This window comes from Drosophila biarmipes, chromosome 3L (genome assembly GCF_025231255.1).
Source record: "Drosophila biarmipes strain raj3 chromosome 3L, RU_DBia_V1.1, whole genome shotgun sequence".
NCBI classification, from domain to species: domain Eukaryota; kingdom Metazoa; phylum Arthropoda; class Insecta; order Diptera; family Drosophilidae; genus Drosophila; species Drosophila biarmipes.
The window spans coordinates 23,620,379-23,638,793 of NC_066613.1; the positions used below are offsets into that span (position 1 = coordinate 23,620,379).

The following is an 18,415-nucleotide window of genomic DNA, read 5'->3' on the forward strand; positions in this document are numbered from 1 at the left end:
GCTTCAACTAAAACAAGGATTCAATATCATTTTACAAATATATTTTCATAGTAGTTACTAGATACTCTTGCGATAAAAAGTATTCTCTATGGTTTAAAGAGTTAAGCACCTTTCCTAAAGAGTATGAAAGCAACAACAAATACAAAGCAAGCAACATTTTCACATGCGCACGTTGTTGTTGCTGCTGGCATGCGGCATTTGTTGCGGGATGCTGTTGCTGGCAACATTTGGAGCCGAAGCTCGGCTTCGACTTCGGCTCTTCGGCCTTCGGTTCGCACATTTTCCGTGCGATTTTTCAACAGTTTGCAAAAACTTTTTTCGCGCGGCTCAGTCTGCAACTGCCGTCCGTTGGAGTCGGTTGGTCCGAGTAGTCGAGTGTCGCAAAAGCCGGCCAAAGCGGGCCACGAAGCTCAGCTCAGCGGGGTCCTACGACTATAGCTGCCATATAGAACCACGATCCCGAACAGTCCGTTGAACCTCGAAGGCGTACCATAAAAAAAAGGTGCCAGCAAAGAGAGTAGCAACAGAAGTAGAAAGTATAAAGAATAAAGCATTAACCACTAAGCCAACAAACAAACAAAAAAGAAGAACGTGCAACAAATAAAACACAAACAAATAAGCCAGAACGTAGCGTATTTTTTACTTTTACCGTGGGCTCCATGTGTGTGTGTGAGTGTGTGAGTGCGGAAGTCGTCACACCGCCATTGTTGAGAAGCCCTAGCCAGAAGGAGGGAAAGAAAACAAACCGTTAACGGGAACCGGAAGTGTGTTATTAGTGGCGCCTCGAATTATATTTACTCGCTGCGAAAATGCACTGCACATTTCATGAAGTAGTAGTCGCAGAGTGAAGCAAAGTAACAAAGCCCCTCAAAATCATATTAATTAAAATTTATGCCAAAGTTTCGGTAATTTGCATGTGTGTGCCGGTGCCAGTGCTACAGTGTTTGTGTGTGTGTGTTTGTGTGTTTTTGTGAGGCGTGTCTGTGTGCCAAAGTTTTAATTGAAGAAAACTTATCGCCGCATAAATGTTCGTTGCGCTATGCTAATTGAAATATAACGGCAACAGTTGCACGAGGAGTGGGAGGAGAGAAGTAGGCGGAAAGAGGACGCAGATTACAAAGGGAATAAGAGGATAAGGGGAGGAGCTGCCAGCCCGAAGACTGTTGAGAAAGGTTAGTTAATTGAATTGTGTTAACGAGATAACTTGCAAATTATGATGGTACATTTGCAGACTGGGAAAGCATACTCTAATTTGCAAAGTTTTTTGGAGGTTATCAACTGATTTAAGGCCCTCTTAGGGACCTAATTTATGCTTAAACATTAAAGAACACCAAATATCAGTGACCTTTTTCATAGTATTGATCAATCTTGGAGTATGCCATTTAAAAGTATTTTTATTTTGAAGGTACCTTTTACAACAGTGGGAAATTTTAAAATGATTAAAGGGAGTCTTAAGGACCTTGTGTTTTATAGGGGAATCCTTATAATTGAAAGTATGCCAAATCTTATAATGGTTAATAATATTAACCAATCTTCGAAGATATCATTTAATAGTTATTTGATATAAACTTAAACATTTGAAAACTTTATCTTGAAGAGTTTTTAAAAAATGATAAAAATTTTTTAAGAACCTTGCGATTGCGTTTCAGTAGAAATCCTTATAATAATCCAAGTTATAAATGATAAAATTGATCATTTTTGGAGTATTGCATTCAAAGGTCTTTCGATTTTGCAATTTTTTGTTAAGTAGATTTATTTTCCTTTACTACTTAACTGCTTAATTTACAATGACAGTAATATTACTACCAATAAACAAATTCGCAGAAATCGTCAAGTTATCCAATAAATAATTTTTAACAACCCTCTGTTCAGATATCCGCCAGTTAACTTTATCGCCATTAATCAAGCACCCCATCAAAATTCTATTTATCAACCCGTTTATTTGCGTGCCATTCAAACTTTTTTGGAGCGTTATGGAAAACTTTTTTAATATCCTTCTGGCCGAGCGAGATGAAAGTTTTCCGTTTGGCGACCGCCTATCAAATTCAATAATCACTTAAAACCCATAAATATTTGGTTGGCCATCTGACTGAAATTTCCGTTTGGCACAGTGGCGAATAAAAAAGCGACGCCACCACTTTTCCACTCGCCGTCAATGTCACTTCAATGATTAAAACTTCAGCGCAAATAAAACGAAAGGCTAAAGGATAACGGACGCGGGCGATGATGCCTCTGGGTCCAATCATCCACCGACGCACCGGGCTCTCATCCCGTACCACACCATACCATCCTGGTTCGGTTTCTACGTTTTTTAATGAAAACATAAACATCTCTTTTACCCCAAGTTACTCTGCAATTTGCTTTTCTCCCTTGGCCTGTGCCGCTGTTCCTGTTCCTGATCCTTTGTTTTCTTTCGGTCGTGGCTCGTAATAAATTTTTAATTTTGCTTAATTGAAAATGGCCCCGCCTTGGGTAGAGCACGCAGAAAAATATCGATATAACTTATGAGTATATATATTACATCTATAAAAAACTTTAGTAAATTAATATACTCGTAGTATGGTAGGAATTGTGAATTATGTGGCTCTAGTGGGTTTTAGTATGCGTTGATTTGTAGGCTTCAGATAAATTCTTATACCTACATTTTTCTGTTACAAAATCTTTATATAGATATAAAACTTTAAAGCGATCCCAAGTTATTCCCTGTGCCTCAACGGTGAAGCGGCGAATAAGAAATAAATAAAATATCGCCTGCTGCTCGAACCCGAAGGGAATTATTATTGAAAAAGAAACAGTGCAGTAGTAACCGGAGTTCCCATTCCCTCATTAGCTGACGGGTCGAGAGGAGTTGTTTCTTAAGCTCCCATTGTCTGGCGGACGCACGTGCTCCGGGTGATTCTCCGGGGGATCTGCCACTGGTTGCCACTGGGAACTGGGAACTGGGAGCTGCGGGCTGTCGACTGGGAATGGGACACGTTCAACCGTCGCCCCGACCACTTGAGAACTCCACTCGAGTGCGGGGGCAAGGTGCTAAAAGCTGTTCACATATTTATATAGCTGGCTGTACCATATATGGGCAAACATTTAGACAAACAACAGCATACTCAGTGGGGTTTTCTTCTGGGTCTGGGGCTGGGGATGGGGCTGGGGAGGTGAGAATGGCTACTGGTGCTAAAAATGGGTCACATTCTTGTCGTTGCACGTTGCCCCATGAATGGCGTTCATTTTGTGGCGCCAAGGCGTTGCAAGCTGCTGGAAAAACAGACAGCACAAAAGTAGCTCTCTCCGGAGTCCAAAGGCCCTCGTCGGAGGCTTCCCCCATGCACTGAGCGAAAACAAGAGGTGGGCATCTCACTGGGCAAAAACAATATTTCCAAAGTACAAGTAATTTTATTAACAAGATATAAAATGTAGCTCTTTTTTTAAATAAAAAGTAATACAAATATTGGTAAAAATATAGTCTAGATGAAGTAAGGAACTAGATACTTTAAAGTAATTCTGTGAGTGATTAATCCGCCAGAACACTTTTATAAGAGACCCTTCAATAACTTTAAAGTTTCCCCTTTCCCCCAGTGCACCACCTATGGCCACCTCCTGCCCCGGCAGGCTCGTTAACACTTTTCCCAGCAGCTTATTTATTGCATATCAAGTGACACCTCAATCCCAGGCCAGATCTGCTGGGATCTGGCGGGAACAGGGCTAACTGCTGTGGGCCGATGTGAGCCGGTCCAAACTAAATGACGTCGTCAACGTCGCTTCAGAAATGTTTTGGCATAAATTAAACAAGGGCGGGCGCACTCCTGCATTGTCCAGTAGGAGGATGGAGCAGGCAGCTCGGAGTTTGGCGGATGATGGGGCTCCGGGTCCAGTACGGTCTGTTTGCCTTCCATTTTGTCACACATTGGGGCTCAAAGAGCAACGCCAATTTGTCTGAAATGTTTTGAATTCTAAGGGAGGACGAGGACGAGAACGAGAATGGGCGATGATGGCCAGATCTTGATGGCACCGGCATGTGGATGTGATGAATGTGGGATGTTTTGGGATACTGGGGCGATGGACTACTGGGATGTGCCAGCTCTTTGTGTCGCCTGCCATATTTGCCCAGTGGAGCGTGGTCCTGGCTGAGTGTTGTACTGCAGGTGGATTCGATCCTGCTCCTCCCGCTCCGGGCTATTTGATTTTTCCATTTTCCCACTCCCAGTTCTACTCCCACTCCCCAGCGAGAGTCAATCAATTCTGATGTGGATGTGGTGGCCTCCCCGGCGGAGGGCTACGTGTGAATTATGTGGCGATAAACTTGGCCAGGATGGTGCAACTTGTTACCCATATTGTGTGGCAGCACCTGAAAGCGAAACACCTGCTGCAGATGCCACAGCGCTGGGAGAGGGCTCACACGTTGATCTTATCGCCGCTGCACTGCACACACCCAAAATGAAAGAGTTCGGCCCAAAAAAAGGAAAAGATACAGGAGAAAAGAGCCGAGGAACTCAGCCAGAAGAATCTCCGGCGGCACAGCAGGGGCCCTGAAAATAGGAGTGGCTGAAGGAGCATTGAATATGTGGAATCAATATTGAACAGAATATTATTAAACAAAAGATTATTGTTTTCAAATAATTTCCAAAGAGGTCCAAAAGTATGAAACAATATTATGTGCGGAAAAAATTCAGATGTTAGTTTATACTTTTAGACCCCTATATTTTTGGTTATACCATAAGATAGTTCAGAACTTTTCTCCTTATAAGAACAAGAGGAGCTTTACAAAGTAATATCATCAAATGTCCTTTATATATATTTTTAAATTTCATAACTTTCTTTAAGCTTGTGAAACCAAAGGAAAATGAAGGTACTTCGACCATACTTTAAAAATGCTTGTCAATTTACTCGGTTACTATGAACTTTCCCTGGACTGTGGTCGGCTGCCGTGCTACGTAGTACGTACCCCTCCTGCAACTGCAACTGCGACTGGCACACCGACCCAGGTCCGGGCTTATCTCACTGACCATGATGATGATGCTGCCTTGGCCTTGGGCGTCGTCTTCTGGCCCCCTTCTTCTGAATTCCCCACATCTCTGGGGCTTTCTGTTTTTGTCGTCCATTCGTTGCCATTACCCTAGCACCATTTATTTACATTCATTCCTTATTATTTTCGTGTGCCTTCGGATCCGGGGTCTTGGGAGCTTGCAGGCTGGGACTTGGCCGAGTCAAGGGCCGCGGCTCGCCTCATTGTCTGGCCACGATGCGATGGATGCCCATGGAACTGCCGAGGGAACTGCCTGCTAATTTCGCCTTTTCACAGATCCCCCTTCCTAGCACCTACACCCTTCACCCCCACCCCGACTCCTCTGCCCACTGCTGCTCCTCTTGCATCCAAAGTGGCGATTTCGGGGCCCAGCTTGTGTGGGTTGCGGCTCAGCGAATTCCTTCGCCTTAGTTTCAACGTCTTCAGCTGCTGGAGGAGTTCATTGTGGAGGGGGTGCTCTGGGTATATTAGCTAGATATTCGATACAATACGTTGGGAATGAATAATAAAGTTTAATAGTTTTTAAAAATCAAAAAATATTAGGAGTTACTGTCTTTTTATTTTATATTAAATTACATGTAGTATTCTTTTAATACGAACGGCAAAGGTATTTTGTGTGGGATAAGATGTACTTACTTTAGTTTTTGATACGAACTAACATGTGGTTAACTCCATGTTGAAGGGTAAACGCACGTCGAGTCGATTTGGCATAACCCCACCAGCAGAAACACTGAAATTGACTAGTGGGAGGCTCATGAAAAATTGAGCATGTGCCGCACTTGCAATTTCAACAGCTCATCTGCCGCTGTGCAAAACAATTTCTTGGCCCAGCAGCATCTTTAGCCTTATTTTACTTTTCAGCTTTAACTTCAGGTTGCTTCGGATTGGAATAGTTGTGAACCTCAGTTCTTTGTTCATTTCGAGTGCTTAGATTTTAGTTTCCTTTCGAAGGGAAATGGAAAAGAAAATCCCATTGAGGAAACAGCCACACTTTCCATTGTCAGAACAAGAAAATAATTGCAGCTTGATTGTATTTTCAGGTGTAAATTATGCATGAATGAAGCTGGGCTAATAAAAATGAGCTGGAAAGAAAACCTGGGCGGAAAATAAATTAAGGGGAATTCGGGTAAAAGTTCCTGATTAGTTGGACTGTACTGGGTTATTTCAGGAGCTTTTTATGTATATTTACATATAAATAAATCTTTCTCTATTTTATATAACCAAAAGACAATATAATCAATAAAGAAATGGATATCTCACCTTTCCTGATTAACTTCCCAAGATTTAATCTGATTAAGGATGAGATTTCCAAAGAAGTAAACGTATAAGTTAGTCCTTAGCTTTTGATTTTCCTAACATGTCTTTTTAATATTATTCCCCACATTATTTAATTGTATTGTAAGTATTCAATTTCCTTGTTTGGCCTTTATTCACCTTGTTATTTTCCCGGTCTGACCAACTCGGAAATCGATTCAAATCAGTGGGAGCTCTGTCAACGACAAAAACCTTCAATCAAATCGGAGTATGCCAAAAATCCGAGCCATGCATCGGGCAATTCAATTACAAAGCCCAGCAGGAGATGAATGAATCTGTCTCCTGCTCCGTCCACCTAGAATTTCCTCATTCCCATCCCCTTTTCACTTGTCATGTCAATGACCAGGTAGGAAGGACTCATCGCTCACCTGGCGACATGTCAATGGAAAGCCGGGGAAATGGGGCGGAGACAAAGTTCCGAAGATAAAGCTCTTGCCATGAATATGCAGCTGATGTGCACTTGCACCCAGAGAACCCGAACACATCGCCCAGCCCCCACTTTTTACCCACTTTCCCCCATTTCCCAGCCCCACTTCCACCGCTTTAGCCTTAAGCTCCTGCTGCTACTCACTTTCCTCACAGACGACAGTCTTTTGCACTCGCCCATGCATTTTTCCATCGAGCGAAAACATTGAAAAGCGAGTCATAGATTTCCGTTTGTGCGCCTCGGAAACAATGGCATTTTCATGTTGCACGTAAAACGAGCCAAATAAACCCGGGGATAATCAGCGGGGACAGGGGAGGGGCACAGAACAGATAGCACTGGCACAATATAAACTTAAGTGCAATTCCATTTTTACCGATATTCCTGCCACTGGCGCCTTTTTAAGTGAAGTGAACCAAACACAAATCACACAAATCGCAGCGATAATAGCGAAAGAACCCAAAGTGCCCCGGGCTATAATGGTGGATGGGATAGTCGAAATACAACTGGCTGATCGATGGGTGGACACTTCCGGCAGAGATTAGGTTAGGTAGGTGACCTTTGTCCAGGGCTAGTATAAATAGCTGGGGAATCTTCTGGATAGGCACAGTTCAACTGAAACACTCATCATGGTAAGTCGACCAATAGCGAGTTTTTGGGTAGTACTTCTATTACATATGGGTGTTCCTATTTCTCCCTCAGCATTCCTTACGACTTCTGGTCCTCCTCGGTCTTTTACTAGCCACTCAGGGAAGAGTCTTGGATCAGGATAATACGCCTGAGACTGGCTCTTTAGCTGAAGGAACTAAGTCCGTAGAGGTCAAGCAGGAAGAGCCCAAAGGAAACCAGGAAACTCAACCTCAAGAGCTCCCGGCAAAGCCAATATCTGATACTATCAAACCCGTAAAACAAAAAGTTACCAAAGAAAACCAGGACGCACTCCCTCAGGAGGCTAACTCAATCAACGCTCAAGTTGTCCATGAAAGCCAAGAGAAGCAGGTTAACTCCATTGACTCTAAGGTGGTTCCCTCTGAAGACATTAAACCCATAGAGCTTGCACCAGAAATCGCCAAAGAAAGCCAAGAGGCTCAACCCATTTCCAATGAGATATCTAAGGATCAAGAAGTCCAACCCACTTCCAATGAGATACCCAAGGATCAAGAAGTCCAACCCAAACCCAAGGATCAGGAACTGCCCAAATCAGATGGTAACACTCAGGGAAGCCAACCCCAGCTGGTTGACTCTAAGGAAGATTCTTCTGCTGCCAAGCCCGTAGAAGTTGCACCAAAAGTTGCTCAAGAAAACCAGGAAGCAAAGATCCCAGAAACCCAACCCACTTCCAATGAGATACCCAAGAATCAGGAGGTTCCCAAAAAAGAAGTAATCCCTTCTCATAAACTTTCTAATGTCCAGGGTCGCGACAACGGGATCCAGTTGGTGTTCGAACATCCCGGCCAAAGCCAATACCAAAACCAGTATCCCCAGCTCACAGTTCAGGACCTGGACAAGATCTTCAAGTACCCGGAAGTGCAATGGGTCAACGGATCCTCGTCCTCCTCCAACCAGTACCAGAATCACTACAACAAGTACCAATCCTATCCAAAGGTGGAATTCATTACCGTCGCGAACTCTACAGCGAATGCCAATGTGAACGAGCACGTCCACAACCACACCCACTACTATACCAACCAGAAGAAGCCCGGATTTCCGTTTCCCTTCCTGCCCAATCCCTTCGAGAAACAGGAGCAGCCACAAGTCGTCTATGTTAACCTGAATCAGACTACCAACTCCACGGGCAATGTGACCTACCACACCCACGTCCACGAGGAGAGCAAGCCCTTCCCCTTCCTGCCCAATCCCTTCACGGACTTCCCCAAGGTTGTGGGCCTCAGCTTGGTGCTCCTCCCGAATCCATTCTACATTAACAAGTATCAGAATCAAACTGGTAATGTGACATACGAGTACATTGAAAAGTTCCGTGCCTTTTCGGAGGCAAGCCAGAAGGAGCAGAAACAGCAGCAGCAGCAGCAGCAGTCCCAGAAGCCCAATTTCTACCTGATCCCCAATCCTCTGGCCAATCAGGTTTCCAAGGATGGCCAAAAGGTCGATGGCAATGTTGTGCTGCCCATAAATCTGGCTGCTCTGCCCCTTTTGGTTCCCGCTCCGGAAGTCTTCCACGGAAAGGCATCCTCGGGAAGCATCAGTTTCCAGGATCTGATCAAGGCCACCAATGTGCATGTGAGCCAGCCTCTTAAGCTTCAGGCCAACAATGGTCTTAGCCAAATTCAGAAGGAGCAGGCGGCCATCCAGCAGCTGATCCTCAGCCATCTAAGCGAGCAGCAGAAGCTGTTCGAGAAGCAATCTTCGGGAAGCGGTAAGAGCTCCGAGGCGGCTGAACCAGTTGGAGTCGTCCAGGAGGAGGAGGAGAGCTCTGTTCTTTTTGCCGTGGAGATCCCGAAACCCATCTACCGCTTCTTCAAGGGCATCTTTGGTGGTTTCTCCAAATGAGAAGCCAGAGGAAGAGCAAACCGACCGAAAGAACCATCAAGAACTGAGGAAGAACTAAGATATAGCACACATTTATATTCACAACTATTATTCAAATAAAGTAAATTGTATACCCAACTTATAAAAAGTTATTTTATTCTGTCTAATATCGTTTATACTCTCCTTAAACAAATTGTGGTATTTTATTTAAGATGCCACATAATACTATTTAATTTCGTTTATATAAAGCATCTTATTTAACGCCCAATCATAAAGTTTCTCCCAAAGCTCCCATCTACCAACTCCCAACTAGTTTTCTCCCCAGAGTCGCACAGCAATCGCAAAAATTCAATCTGCTCCCCACACATTACCAGACTTTCCCAACTTAATGCAAAGAAAACTCGTGCAAATATGATAAATGTGTGTATTTAGCAATCATTACCCGGCATTCCATTCATTCTGGGAGTTGGGAGTCGGGAGGAGGAAGAGCTCGAACATTCGTCATTCCATATTAGGTTATCAAGGCGAGGTAGATATAATCAAAATGTGAGAACAGATCCGCAAGCACACACAAAAACCGGGGCCATTATAAAGAATACATATATATGTATGCCAGCGAAATGCATTCACGACTGCTCACCTTTTTTCAACCCTTCGGCTGCAGTATTTTCATCCCGTTGCCATTTGGAGTCGAAGGATGCCCCGGACGCCCAGGATGCAGATGCTCGGCACAGACATTCGTACCCGGGCACATGCATCCCTCTGCCGTTTGCCATTTTAATGAATACATAATTAGTCTTTTTGCCAAGCTCTCTCAATCCACCCACTTCCATTTCCTCCTCCCCACTCCTTTTCATGACTTCTTTTGCTGATGCCACTGCAGCACCTGTTCAAATCATTTCTCATCTGAATTTAATGTCCATGCAGCAACACGTTCTAGTGCACTCAAACCAATTTTAAATTATAAAATTTAATTTAAAAATTCATTTTAATTTTTATACATTATTGAACTCCACAGAACCGAACAAGTTCTTTTTACAAACATAATGTTCAAAGAATTTATAACCTTAATTCTTTTACTTATGCCATAAAAACGAGTTCCCTTCAATAAAGGTGTCTAAAAGTATGCAACAATATAATTTTATAAAGGTTATCTGATGGGTTCTTTTGTACTGCATACTTGTAGGCACCTTTAGAAGGGACTTTTGAAATTTAGCATTAAAACCAAATCAAACTACTTCTCCTTCTCACAGTGCACCCTGCATGTGTAGTTCATTGGTTCATTTCATACTTTCATGCAATATGGAGATAATGTTTGCTCCTGTCCAGGACCATCGTACAAGGAGAGAGCGAGAGCAGTTAATGGGGGACAGAGACGGCAGCACATAATTGCCAGGATTACGCTGGCTCATAAAGTTTTCCCGGGCATTTGCGATTGTGTTTGCATTTCTCTTCAATACCGGTGGATTCGCCAATGTTTTCTGGGTGGTGTGGCGAAAGCGGAGGAAATTGCTGTTTGCTGATATCGTTTATTTAATATTTAATTGAATCCAGTCCGAGTCGATTTTTTCCATTAACAAACTCAGTTAAACCCTCAACCAGTTCCACTTTCCCATCTGCGATAGTGGACAATGGGGGTCCTTTGCGGGATATTAGTCCCGGCTTATCGGTTCATTTGGGTGCGCAAAATTGCAGATACAATTTTCGAAAATACCTGAACCAAACCGCAGGGCATTCGAATAAATTCCCAGCGATTGGTATCTGTGTTAGCGGGTTTCGTACGTGCCACAGACCGCAAAAACCACTGAATCATCCTACTTTTTACCATGTATTATGCAACATCCGAGCAGCAGTCACTAAACCGAATACAGAGGGATTGAAAATAAAACCAAATTAATAACATCTAGTTAAAGTTGTGAGCCGCTTCCTTTGCAGTGGCCTTTGGGGGCCTCGAGTTTATTACTCAAAGGAATTGGTTGGGGCCCAAAGTAGCAGCGGATGCCCATAAATATATCATGAAATCAAAAACTTTGCCAAAACTTCTACTTCTGGTTGGCTGCCGCTTCTTTTTGATTGGAGGCAGGACCACCGCCTACAATACTTACACTGGGGAAAAATAGACTTTAAAAGTGTTAAAAAAATAACATATTAAAATGGAGAAAAGAAAAAAAAATTGCATATATGATAAGCTTCAGGTATTAGTCTAACTTAATTAAATTCCTCAAAAATTCTCACATTTTTCGATTTTTTTTCTGAAAGTTAATCTTTGGTTTTAGGGGTTTGATTATATATAGTTTTTATCTAGTACATTTTTATAAGGATATTTTCCTCTGTGCACCACCCATTTGAACTCCCTAAACTTGCGTGTAAACGTGTGGGGCAAAGTGCTGGCCACACGGACAACAAAAAGAGCAGGAGTGGGAGCAGAAGCTGGAACAGGAGCAGGAGCAGTCGCTCAAAGGAGCAGAGTAATGCGTTTCCGTTTCCCGACAGGCTCCTTGTCTTCCAGATCCTCTCCTCTCCCATCGTGCGGCTCCTTGTCCCTGCTGCCAGTCAATTCAATAAAACTTGTGTCCATTTCATTTAAAATTCTCTGTTCTATCTCTGCTTCTGCTCCTGACTGCTTCTGCTCCTGCTGCTCGCAAATTAATGGTGTTAAAATTAGTGCCTCAGACGAAGTGGCTGCCCGCATCCTTGCCACCGAGCTGGAACTTTGCCTCCTGCCACATGCCACCTGCCCCTTCCACCTGACACCCTCTTCTATTTATTTAGTTGTCACTCTGTGGAAATTATGCCGCCTAGTCGGGCTGTTTTTGCTTCAGCGACACGTGTAACTGGATCCTGGTCCTTTTTTGCCCCCCGTTCGAAACTTTTCCACCTTAAAGTTTGTACTTTGGAGCAACTTTTTTCTAACTTTTCCCCTTCAATCTCCCTGTATTTTCAGGTGCGATTCAGAGTCAGGAGCGTCGTTTTTTTGGCATCCTCCGCCCGGCGAAGAGAAAGGACGACGGTAAGTGGCCGGGTGTTGCAGGCATTAAGCCCCGAATGGAAAACCGAATATTTCCCTAATGAAACCAATTAAGCAAACAGCAAAATGGCCAAAAATTGTGGCCGGGAAAAGTGAAAAATCAAAGGCTAGACGATAGGTAAACAAGGCAGGGAAAGGGTGAAAGTGGTGAAAGGACGGCGAAAGGATTGCCTCAATTACGAAATGAACACACAGGGGGAAAGTCCGTCGGTTGATAGGACTTTGCGAATTTAAATGTCCTGTGGCTGATTGGAAATCTGCTTAAATCAGCTTAAATGTATAGGAATAAAAAGAGGGAAATTACTTCAAAAACTTATATTTTGGTTATTATGTTGTAGAACAAACTACCATTAAAAAATAGATGATAGAGTACATTTTTCATTGGTCAAAATGACACGTTGATGTGTTTCAACCATTTAATTATTATATTGTTCCATTTTACCCAACCAATTTTTTGTGTGCAAAAACAATATTTGTATTAAATCAGAAAATTAAAAACAATTTAATTGAAATTGAATAAAAATAAAAAAAGGCACACTGCCATATAAAACCCACGTTTTTGGCTAGTAAATGGAAATGCTGCACACTTGTGCAAATACAGATTGAAGGTTTTTGCCGGCTGTGGAAAAGCCATTTGGCAAAATCAATACATTTATTTAGACCGCAGGCTGGAGAGTGAAAAGCAAATCAAATGCCGGCAAACGACACAAAATGTATTTAGCATTTGGAGGCATTTCCCAGAGCGGCCAAATATTGTAAAGGTAACTCAAATAGCCCGTCCAGCTTGGTCCAGGTCCATTCCAAATACATGGGCACCGGACTTGTCCTGCTCCTCGATCCACTGCCTATTTGGTTTTGGCCAAATCGTTTTACGCTTTGTTGCCGCCAGCCATTCGCCCAGCCAGGATGCAAATATGTGCAGAGGCTTAACGTATCCAATAAAGCCAGTGTCCAAAAAGACGGACATGGAGACATGGAGGTGGATGAGGATGAGGAGTATAAGCGTGGGGATGGACAAGCTGGAGATGGAGATGGAGGGGCTAAAGCCCAGTCACTGATGGACAAAGCTCTGCGGACTCAGCTCGTCATCGGCGGACATAAGCAGCTCAGTGGCTCATACAGAGCGAAAAGGATTTCGGCATTAAATAGCTCTAGTTTTTAAATTGCCTGTCGGTCAAAGCCAGCTTTCTGGGTTGATTAGAACATTTCTAACAGAAATATATCAAATTTATCAAAAGCTTAAACCATAAACTGTTGGGAATAAATGGGATGATTAGAAGATACATTTCTTAAAGTTCCTAAATTGAAAAACTCTAGATACATCTTCGTTTTTAATCACATTTGGTTAAAGATTTTATAAAATAACGTTATATATTTTAGTATTCACAAGGCAGTAGCTTTAGATAATTATTTAAAGGAGTCCATAATTTTTAGGTATTTTTGGACTTATTTTATTAATTTTCTCCCCTACAATGTAATCACTTTATTTATTCGAAGCGGTGTAATGAATCATGATTCATGGGTGCTTTTCGCTTCCACATTTTTGCCTTGTGCAGGACTTAATGGCTCAATGATTAAGCCGCTCAGTTGATTCCGAGCCTTTACCACGTGTCCCGAGGATTAGATGAGGCTCAGGAACAACAACTTCATCTGTGGAAGGTGGACTGGTGGAGTGGCGGAGTGGTGCGTGTGCGGCTTTAATTCGCATCGGTGCAACAATGTTGCCATTGTGGCGCGATTTATATCGCTGGCCTTAAATGTCATTACCGGCTAAATGCCTTTAAATGGCCCCCATCCATTCGGACCGACCAGTTGGTTTGGCGCCAGCAGCCGAAAGTGCGACCGGCGACCACCCGTCGAGAGTCTTTATAGGATGTGGGGAATGGGATCCTCCGCGGATCGGGTTTTCCTCCTGGAGCGGGCAGAATCATTTATCATCCCGGCCCGTGACGCGCTGTCGCCTTCAATTACACGCAAATTATTCTGCGCTCAGCGAACGGCGGCACCTGTATTTACCTGTTTCGCCTCCGAAAATGGGGAATGGGATTCGGTTTGGGGATGGGTTTATCTTTACCGGGGCAGCGCCATCTTCCGGGCAGGCGGCCAGTGATCCATCTGCCTTATGTCAAGCGCCGACCAAGCGATGCCAATCTGATGCTCCAGTTCGGATGGCTTGGTCTTCCTGGCAGCGATTAAATTGATTGATCAATGGGTGTTTGGGGAAGGCGGATTAAAGTCCCATTCCAGTGTGGACGCTACAAAGGCGATTAAAATGGATGGGAATCGAGTTCTATAAACCTCTACTGATCGAGAAGTGTTTGGATTCCTTTTCCTGACTAATTTGGAATCAATGCACATATGGTATATCTCAAAAAGTTTGCTTTAACAATTTAAAATGTAAACCAGTGTTTGCACTTTTTATAGGGCCTTTTTTTTGCGAAAAATGGTCATAAATAAAATAAATTAGGTGTGAATACTAATTGATTAGAAATTTTATTCCATTCATGGACAATTACTTTTATTGTTTCGCCCAAAATACTGTTTATTTTTGGATGAAAAATATGACCTTAGTTTTTTGGTGAAAAGTTTATATTTTCCCTCCACCTTTTTTGGTTTAACTTGGTCAAAAGTGGTCACAAACCTAAAAGGCTCACTGTTTTGGACAGCTTACAAGATACACAATTGAGCATAATCATTTTCCGAGCGATTCTAAAAACTAAAAATTTTCACAATTTTTCATTTTTTTACAAGGTAGCATTGTCTTTTCATGCGAAAAATGGTCAAAAATAAAATTTTTCAGATGTGAATGCCAATCGATTGGGAATTTCATTACGAGCTCAACGAAGTATAAAACTTATTATTCAAACCATTATTTTTCTTATTTTGGTTAAAAAACTAACTTTTTAAGGTGTAATTTTGGGAAAAAGATATTTTCCAGAGTTATTAAAATTTTCTGTGCTAAAAAATGTATACCAATTTAATCTGTAATTACTGAATTAATTTATTTAAATATCTCTTGCACTTCAACCTTATTAATCAAATCTAAAACCAGGATTTATGTGCATCTTTCACTTATTAAAGAACCAAAACTTGTCTGGCCATCCCATTCGAACCTTTAAATTGCCAATTTCCACTTTATTCAGCCATTGACACTCGTTTCTTTTAATTGTCCACTAAAATATGCCGCATGCCCGAGTAGAGAGCTATGCAAATACTTCAAGTTTTCCTCAAGTGCGCGACTGCGAGAAGCTTAAGTCGTTGCCTCTGGACGCCGACCCCAATGAAGACCCGCGAAGCCCCAGCAATCCCCACCAAATCCCACCCAATCCTCGCCAGCCCGGTGATTTCTAATTAAACAATACAAATGCGAATTGTTAGCCGAAAGACAAAGACACAAATTCCGGGGGCACGGAATTTCGGCGGTGTTGAGTGCCTCGAGCTTCGTCAACCATTCCGCAGTGCAAATGTGGAGTGGGGATCTCTGCCGCTGCCTGGAATTTTATAATTAATCGGTGGGGATTTCGCGCACACGTCTATTTCTCTCTCTCTTTATTCACAACCAGCCATCCCTTAGGTCTACGAAGTCGTCCAGCTCCTCGGCGTAATCCTCGCCAGTCCCATCGCTCTCGCCGTGTCGCGAGTAGTGATTGAAAATCATGTCCCTGGCCGCCGGAATCACCTTGCCGCTCTCGCATCCGTGCATGTCCTCGTACGTGATTTCGCCGCCGTGGCCCATGCCGCCCAAGTCATAGCTGCCATGGCCACCACCTCCTCCTCCGCCGCCGCCTCCTTTGCCAATACCACCGCCGTGTGTGGAGAATCCGAGTACTTTGTACACAGTTTGCTTCACACCTCCTCCACCGCCGCCGCCATGGGATCCATGGAGCACCTTGTAGACCGTGTGGGTGTGGTGGTGCGTCTTCACCTTGACCGGCACGTGGATGATGAGGCGCCGGTGGCCCAGGCGTCGCGCCTGGATTCCCGTCGCCATCAGCAGGAGCATTATGGCCACAATGTGGGCAGCCATCGAAGGTCTTCGTGATGACAACTGGTTAAGGGGAATTAAGAGATGGTTTGTGGTTAAGTGTTTTGTTCTCTCGGTTCTAAAACTAACCATTTCTTTTAAAAAGCTCTTTTTTAATAGGGGAACACTAAGTTGATATTAACTTAAATATCTTGAAACGCTTTAGAGTATTTTACCAAAATCGAATAAATTAAAGTTGATCATTTAGATTGAAAAGTTATGTCGTATTATTTTTGATTAAAAGTTGAGGAAAAGCCTTAAATGGACATTTGACCACTTTCAATTATTGCGTTTTATAAAATTTTATATTCCGCCGAATTGCAATCAAACATTTTTTATTGAAGTACTTCACTACTTAAGAACTTTTCCAAGTTTTATGAGAATTTGAATTATATATTATTGCCGAGATTCTTTTTAACGATCAGCTTTAAGTTGACTCACTTCGGTCATTGCGATGATGTAGATGGGCGTTTATATTCCCGCTGATTAAGCTGCTTAATCAGGTCCTTTAATTAATCCTTTAGTTTGTCCACTCCAACCACCGAATCCGAGTGGCGCGCGTTCGCTTTCAACACTGTGTGGGCCGGCTGGAATCGATGGGGCTTTTATATGGATGCGGTAATCAGGTTCAGTGCACCATGGCCGCATGTGGCGTACTTACGGAGCTCGCCCGCATCCCCACGTCCACCTGGCCCACCCGTCCATCATTATCTTTGGCGGCGTCGGTGTCGATTGCATTGCAGCCTCCACGGAGCCGCAACATTTGCATGTGCAGCACCACAGTCGCGTCCAGAGTTACGTGTGCCTAATTATTGCTTACAGCTTGTTGCTTGATGTTGCACTGCGAGAAATGCCAAGCTAGAGTTCCTATTTTTTAGATAAATATTATTTAATATCTTATAAGAGAAACTATCAAGAACAAAAGATTCTTAGGCCCGTTCTTTTTAAAAAAAATATGGTTGAGTTATTTGAAAAAAAATGTTGTGTATATTTATTTTTAGTAAAAATATTTATTAATGATATTTTAATATTTTTTAAAAGAAAAGTAACTTTTTTTACATTATTTAGAATCATCCTATGAGATCGGTAGTTTCTTACTTCGATTAATACATTTTTTTGTTTTATATTTATAATTAAACATATAAAAGTGTTGTAACCGTAGAATTCACTCATACCCTAACAATTCTGAGAAATATGTTTCATCAAACCCCCTTTATTGTAGTATTTTCTCTCAGTGTGGACCTTAGCTTGGGGCGCGGTCGCTGCTCAGTGGAGCGTTCCGAGTATTTTGTGCCAACAAAACAATTTTCGCCACAGCCTCTCTGCTCTTGGAGCTCCTGGATAACTCGGATCGCTTGGATCGCTGAATCGGAAGCGGCATTTTGGTGACTGGCTCTGGGAGCCGGCGAAACGGAATCGGAATTACCATTGCCATCCATGGCCACTGGAATCCCACATACGCCACCGCCTGCAAATCAGGCTCCCATCTGGAGCCCATCCCTTTAAAAAATATATAATTTAATCCAGCGGCCACTTCGCGCTTTGTTCAACATTTTATGCAATGCCGCGAAATGCGGAAAAGACATAGATTCGCGCGTGTTTTCCACTTAACATTATTACTTTAATTACATTTCACCGGCGAGCATGCGAGAGGTGGCCAGAGGCCGGTGTTTAACTCGCTGCGTATTAATATTCATTTCATTAGCATTCGCCGGCGATCGATTGCATTTACATACGTAACTTGGACAATAGCTCACCTAGTTTACGGAGCGTATGCGTAACACATCGATAAGGAGATTGTAAGTTATAGTGAAAGAAAGCCTTTCGTCTTAGGTTTCGAACTTAGGTAACCTTCATTACACACATTTATTTCATTTCTTTTCTTTCAATATAAAGTAATTATTCAGTTTTTATGATTACATTTTATGCATTGGGAATGCTTTTAACAGCCTTATTTTATACAATAAACCTCAGGATTAGATCAATTAAAATGGTATTTTCTGCAGCTCGGCAAGAACCATAAAATTATTCCCATTTAACGACCTTTGGCAATTAATTGGAACTTTGCGCGTAACTCTGCATCAGTAAATACAACTACTTTTATATACAAACTTATAT

General features: G+C 42.7%; 3 protein-coding genes across 4 annotated transcripts in view; 2 read left to right on the top strand and 1 right to left on the bottom strand.

Moving 5' to 3' along the window:
* The window catches only part of LOC108034941 (uncharacterized), a 46,081-nt gene that overhangs the window by 14,342 nt on the left and 13,324 nt on the right, over positions 1 to 18,415 (top strand). Inside the window, exons 1-2 of one of the 2 annotated variants that reach the window (XR_007763824.1) lie at positions 345 to 1,172; positions 12,190 to 12,255. Coding sequence is in view for 1 of the 2 variants with exons in the window: in XM_044095386.2 (XP_043951321.1) it covers positions 12,190 to 12,255 (66 nt within the window). In the remaining variant the exon portion in view is untranslated. Of the gene's footprint in view, positions 1 to 344; positions 1,173 to 12,189; positions 12,256 to 18,415 lie in introns of those variants that run through there. The other variant, XM_044095386.2, reaches the window with a different exon arrangement.
* LOC108034380 (uncharacterized) lies at positions 7,259 to 9,393 on the top strand. The gene is made up of 2 exons (XM_017109264.3): positions 7,259 to 7,390; positions 7,461 to 9,393. The coding sequence occupies exons 1-2, from the start codon at positions 7,388 to 7,390 to the stop codon at positions 9,264 to 9,266; spliced, it is 1,809 nt and encodes a 602-aa protein (XP_016964753.1). The 5' UTR covers positions 7,259 to 7,387; the 3' UTR covers positions 9,267 to 9,393.
* LOC108034381 (uncharacterized) lies at positions 15,827 to 16,390 on the bottom strand. Its single transcript, XM_017109265.1, has one exon. The coding sequence runs from the start codon at positions 16,388 to 16,390 to the stop codon at positions 15,827 to 15,829; it is 564 nt and encodes a 187-aa protein (XP_016964754.1).